The 6,344-nt window shown below is 40.1% G+C and overlaps 1 protein-coding gene across 1 annotated transcript; it reads right to left on the reverse strand.

Moving 5' to 3' along the window:
* Positions 1 to 416: 416 nt before the first annotated feature.
* LOC131132560 (ependymin-like) lies at positions 417 to 4,729 on the reverse strand. Its single transcript, XM_058078307.1, has 6 exons — positions 4,600 to 4,729; positions 4,198 to 4,232; positions 2,953 to 3,087; positions 2,548 to 2,731; positions 1,907 to 1,994; positions 417 to 841 (listed from the first exon to the last, which is right to left on the reverse strand). Exons 1-6 carry the CDS (start codon positions 4,673 to 4,675, stop codon positions 691 to 693), a joined length of 669 nt encoding a protein of 222 aa, XP_057934290.1. The 5' UTR covers positions 4,676 to 4,729; the 3' UTR covers positions 417 to 690.
* Positions 4,730 to 6,344: the final 1,615 nt, after the last annotated feature.

The following is a 6,344-nucleotide window of genomic DNA, read 5'->3' on the forward strand; positions in this document are numbered from 1 at the left end:
ATATATATATGACACAGTGTGTGTAACATAACAGTAACAAACATATTATTGTGATGTACAATAAGGGACATCATGCGTTATATATATTGCGTTATATAAACACTAGAAAATGTAGAACCGATTTGTCTCATATATATATATATATATATATATATATATATACATATATATATATATATATACATATATATATACATATATATAATTTTATTTTTTTTTCTAATGTTTATACTTTAGTGTTGATTAAAATGTTCTAGATTACGCTAGAATGTGTCAAATATTGCCTAGCCTGAAAATTGCCATCCATGTCTCTCATCACGTCCTATACAATCACATACCAGTTATATAGCATCTCCAGATAAAAGAGTATATTTTTTGTGTGTTTTATTGTGAAAGAACATCCTTGAAACAACAACTGTCTATGTCGGTTCCCACTTTTCTGAGGAGTGGTCATGCATTTTATTTAAAAGCTCCATGTTTGCGGCCCTTTAAAGATGCTTCTGCTTATCCCATCTGATTAAAGACATGTCATGAATGAAATATCAATTCTTGTGATGAAGCACTCTGCATATAAAGTGTTTTTTTCCCGGCATAAAAGCATGCTGATGTGAAAGAAAGGCTTGTATTTTTGTGTGTTGTTTTCCCACTCCCTCTTTTAAATGAGGAGCTGATTGAAAACAAGCCTGATGTTTACTCCATGTTCTTGGTCTTTCTGGCCAGAGACTCCAAGGCAGTAAACATGGTGTCAGGTGTTTCAGACTCCTCCAGCTCGGACTTGGCACAAATGACAGGTGGGAAAAAGTCCATGGGATTGGTGAGGCCAAGTACCCAGTTGAAGGTGCTGGAAAATAAAGACGTTTCTTTAAACTCAAATCAGATACCTTATCTTACATGGTTTTATGTTTTCTCCCCATTCCATCTCGTAGGGTTGTGGGTGAGCTGGAGCCTATCCTAGTTAACTTTCATTCATTCATTCATTTTCTACCGCTTTTCCTCACAAGGGTTGCGGGGGTGCTGGAGCCTATCCCAGCTGTCTTTGGGCGAGAGGCAGGGTACACCCTGGACTGGTCGCCAGCCAATCACAGGGCACATATAGACAAACAACCATTCACACTCACATTCATACCTATGGACAATTTGGAGTCGCCAATTAACCTAGCATGTTTTTGGAATGTGGGAGGAAACCGGAGTACCCGGAGAAAACCCACGCATGCACAGGGAGAACATGCAAACTCCACACAGAGATGGCCGAGGGTGGAATTGAACCCTGGTCCCCAAGCTGTGAGGTCTGCGCGCTAACCACTCGACCGCCGTGCCGCCCCCCTAGTTAACTTTGGGGATTCTAATTCATTTACATGCCGATAGACAAATTAAAGTCTCGGAAACCCACAAATGGGGCAGTGCGGCACATTTAACCAGAAGAAAAGAAAAAAAAACAGCAAAAAAAAAAAAAAAATCAGCAGTAATTTTAGTAATTAATGTCACTTTACTAGAATAAAGTTGAACTATTTAAGAAAAATTATATATTTATTTATGTCAAAATATGAGGCGAAACAAGTAAAACAACGTTCTCAACATGCAGGTTAATGGACAACTCCAAATTGTCCATAGGTATGAATGTGAGTGTGAATGGTTGTTTGTCTATATGTGCCCTGTGATTGGCTGGCGACCAGTCCAGGGTGTGCCCTGCCTCTCGCCCAAAGACAACTGGGATAGGCTCCAGCACCCCACCGTGACCCTCGTGAGGAAAAGCGGTAGAAAATGAATGAATGAATGAATGAATAAACCCACAAATGCACCACCCTCGAGGTGCTAACCACGAGGCCACCGTGCAGCCCGCTACAGTGAGGCGTTTTGACAGCACTCTGCATACTTTATACTTTACTTTTGTCATCTCAGGTCCTACCTGACCAGGGTCCATCCAGATGATGGTGTGTAGCCAGCGAAGGTCATGGGGATGCAGCCAATCTCTGTGAAGACGCTCATGTAGAAACCTGAGGTCATTAAAGTACACGTGAATGAACAGGCCAGACAGTAACTATAACTTGTGATAAAGGCAGCCATCACCTAATATGTATATTGGCAGACAATAAGGAAGCATTTATTGATTTATAGCCACTCATTTTTCCAGACCCCATTCACTGTGCAATATCTGATCAACCTCCATGTGCAATATTAAGGGCTCTAAATGCAATATACTAAGTTCTATGTGAAGTATTTCCATAATGCCTCATATTAACTCACTAGCAAGATCTCAGTGTATAGACTGGTCATATATGTCATCTCGTTTCATATTATCTACATACTGTATTGTATATAACTCTGGGAAAAACTGTTGATTTTGTTAATACTTGGGTTGTTTATATTGTTTATTTTTCTATATTGTGTATTTTTGTACTGCTTAACTGATTCTGTGTTCTTGCTGCTGTGCAATGCAAATTTCCCCACTGAGGGACGAATAAAGGCATATCTTATCTTATCTCTTATCTTACATAACGTTTGCCTTTGTTAAGCTTCATCACAGCGCTATTAAGAGATCATTCTCACCGTTGTTTGGAAGAGTTCCCTGCCAGTTGTTGACCAGCACACCCATTCCCCAAGAGGAGGAGGAGCCCAAAATAACCTGACCCACCATTTCAGCGTTTTTGGGCACTTGCATGGGAACGAAATCTGTATTTAGACGCTTCTTCTTGCAAGTGTAATTTTTCCAGTCAATCTCATAGTAGATTTTCTAGGAGAAAAAAAAAATAAACATGCAGAATTGTCGTCGATTGTACAGAAAGAGATTTGCTCAAAAATGGGGAAAAAACATGTAATACAAGAGTCATAATCATTTTCGATACCACATGTACTCGTTATGGGTGAGCTGATTGGTTACCAGTCAATCACAGGACATAGAGACTATTACCCACCCCAAATTATTCAAATGAGATGTGCCCACACATACTGTACCTTGTTGAAGAGCATCAGCTGGTCAATAGAAAAGGTTTCATTTCCAGCAACGGCGTAGTTTTTGAAGCGAATCTTCTCCCCAAAAGCATCATAGCTGATTGTTCCCGAAGACATAAAGACTCCATTAGGGCCCACCTGGAAGATACATAGTTACACAAAGTGACATATACAGTGGAAACTCGCTTAGCGTTTTTTTTTCTTCCATTAACGCCAAAATGTTGCCTCAGACTACATATATATTTTCCAGTCTTGTCATGTTATTAATACACTGTATGAGTCCAACTATTAATATATAATGATCACAAAATGTCCTCAGCATCTAACAAAGACTACCAGAAATCAGCTACAAAGCCCATCTATGATGTCATCAGAGGTTGAAGCTAAAAACCCGTTTTTGTAGTTGCATAAAATAAGCCTAAATATGACGAAAAGTACGAACGAAAGGGCTAAATAAACATTTAAGGTTACTTTCATCTTCGCTAAAGACGTGATTGTTGATGTGAGTGATTCCTTAAAGACACGGTGTGGAGAAAAATAATGTTTTTCAGCTTCTTTATCAAAATACAATATTAAAATATGATCTCGACGGCCACGCAAAAGGAACGGATTAATTGGATTTATATTATTTCTTATTTAGTTTGCATTCATTTCGGTTAGAGTCCTTCCGGACCGAATTAATGACGCTAACGAAGGTTCTGCTGTACACAACAAAAATATAAGCACAACTCAATGATCTAAAACATCTTTCCCAGATATTCATTCATTTTTCTACCGCTTATCCTCACAAGGGTCGCTATCCCAGCTGTCTTAGGGCGAGAGGCGGGGTACACCCTGGACTGGTCGCCAGCCAATCACAGGGCACATATAGACAAACAACCATTCACACTCACATTCATACCTATGGACAATTTGGAGTCGCCAATTAACCTAGCATGTTTTTGGAATGTGGGAGGAAAACGGAGTACCCGGAGAAAACCCATGGGAAAACATGCAAATGCCACACAGAGATGGCCGAGGGTGGAATTGAACTCTTGGTCTTGGAATTGGTCTCCTAGCTGAGTGGCCTGCGCACCAACCACTCATCCTCTTTCCCAAACATTGTTCACAAATTGGTCTAAATCTGTGTTACTTCGCATTCATAATTCATCCAAATCACAAGTGTTGCAAATATGCTAATTTTGTACACAAATGGAAAACAACTAATTAAAGTCATTGATTATTAGAAATGATAAATTGCTGACTCACCATACTGACACCTCCAGTCATCAAGGGAGGAGATTCTGTCACACAGGAAATATGGAAAAATAAATCAATTAATCAAGTCGATGCTCAAATATTGTTACAAATGATGTAAAAACAGATTCATTGTGTGAGGTGTATAAAATGCATACAGACAACATTGGGTGTTCTTCCACTTCCTACTTGCCGTCATCATGTAGTTATTTTTTACATTGAAACTCACATGCCAAGCTTTTATCAAATGCACTTCTGCCACCTTGTGGCCATTTTCATGGCTTCAAATTTCTCTAAAAGTGCCATCCATTAGTGTGACGTGTCATCATCTCTCGCAGAAAACATAAACGTTTTTTTTATATTCCTCACACAATATATGGGATGCATAAAAGTCACTAACTTATGAGCACTCACCACATTGTTTAGGTTTCTGGGCACTAGCAGCTGCAAGCAGCAGGCCGAGGACGGACAAAGCGCTGATGATGTTCATGTTGAGAGGTTGCAAACACCTTCACTTCAGGGGACTAAACAAGCCCCTCCTTAAATATACCTGCACACAGCTGCACAAATCACACCGTGGTTCCACTCCCACAGTTTACTTTTAGCTCACATGAAGAGGAAAATATTAACTGAAAGGTAGAATGGCGTATGTAAAAATATACCAATGATAGCATTACTAGAAGCTGGGTAATGATTAAAAAGGTACGGTATATTTAAAATAAATAATTGACTGAGTCGGGAGGGTAGCGGGTAATCACGCACCACTGATACTCAACTCTTTTATCAGGAATAGAATATGCAAATATATCAAATTTCACACAAACACATGGATTTTTCTTGCAACACGGTATTGTTGGATGTTTATCCCAACCCAAAAAATGATTGAATGTGAGTGTGAATGGTTGTTTGTCTATATGTGCCCTGTGATTGGCTGGCGACCAGTCTGGGTTGTACCCCGCCTCTCGCCTGTGACCCTAGTGAGGACAAGCGGCATAGATAATGGACGGATGGATGGATAAAAGTGATGTAATATGAACCGTAGTGAGAGCCCAGTTAAGTTTTACATTCTAGCACTAGTAATGCAATTTAATGGACACATGATCAATCACAAGTTACTTCATTCATTCATTTTCTACCGCTTTTTCCTCAGGAGGGTCGTGGGGGTGCTGGAGCCTATCCCAGCTGTCTTCGGGCGAGAGGCGGGGTACACCCTGGACTGGTCGCCAGCCGATCACAAGGCACATATAGACAAACAACCATTCACACTCACATTCATACCTATGGACAATTTGGAGTCATCAATTAACCTAGCATGTTTTTGGAATGTGGGAGGAAACCGGAGTACCCGGAGAAAACCCACGCATGCACGGGGAGAACATGCAAACTCCACACAGAGATGGCCGAGGGTGGAATCGAACCATGGTCCTCCTGGCTGTGAGGTCTGTGCGCTAACCACTCGACCGCCGTGCCGCCTATCACAAGTTCTTTAAATCACTAAATCAATACTTGGATATTTTAATTTATATTACTGCTTAGTCGTTGCTTGATGTTCCGATATTTTTTTTTCTCCTCCAATAGAAGGAATTGACAGATATTGTTGTTAAGATGTTTTCTTTGCACTTACAAAAATTGACCGATGAGTGTCAGAATATGGCACGACACACTAGTGTCCACTGTCGTGCCTGATGCACAACCGTGACATTAAGACTCGTTCATGTAGGAGAATACAGCTTTTAAATAGCTGTCCACTGTAGTGACCACTGTCCCTGAAAGGGTTAATTAATATCTCCATGATTTGTGTGACGCCACTACTTTTTACTGAATATAGATGAATATATGACAGCGTTTTGTAAAGAGTTCACGAGTAGAGACGATAAAAGTGGTCATTGCAGATGACAGAACTCCCACATTGTTTTGACCTCCGCCACCACCTGTTATTTTCTCACTCTGTTGTTTTTGGCAAAGTGTCTTACATTATCTGAATCACATGATTAGCACTCAGCATATTCAACTTTTCACCAGTCCATTAAAAAAAACATGAGTGTAAAACTTATATTACAGCACAAGTTTGTCTTTTCTTTTGTTTTCATCCATTTTCTATGTCGCTTATCCTCACGAGTGTCGCGGGTATGCAACAATTTGGAGTCGCCAATTAACCT

The sequence above is a fragment of the Doryrhamphus excisus genome, chromosome 1 (genome assembly GCF_030265055.1).
Source record: "Doryrhamphus excisus isolate RoL2022-K1 chromosome 1, RoL_Dexc_1.0, whole genome shotgun sequence".
Taxonomy (NCBI): Eukaryota; Metazoa; Chordata; class Actinopteri; order Syngnathiformes; family Syngnathidae; genus Doryrhamphus; species Doryrhamphus excisus.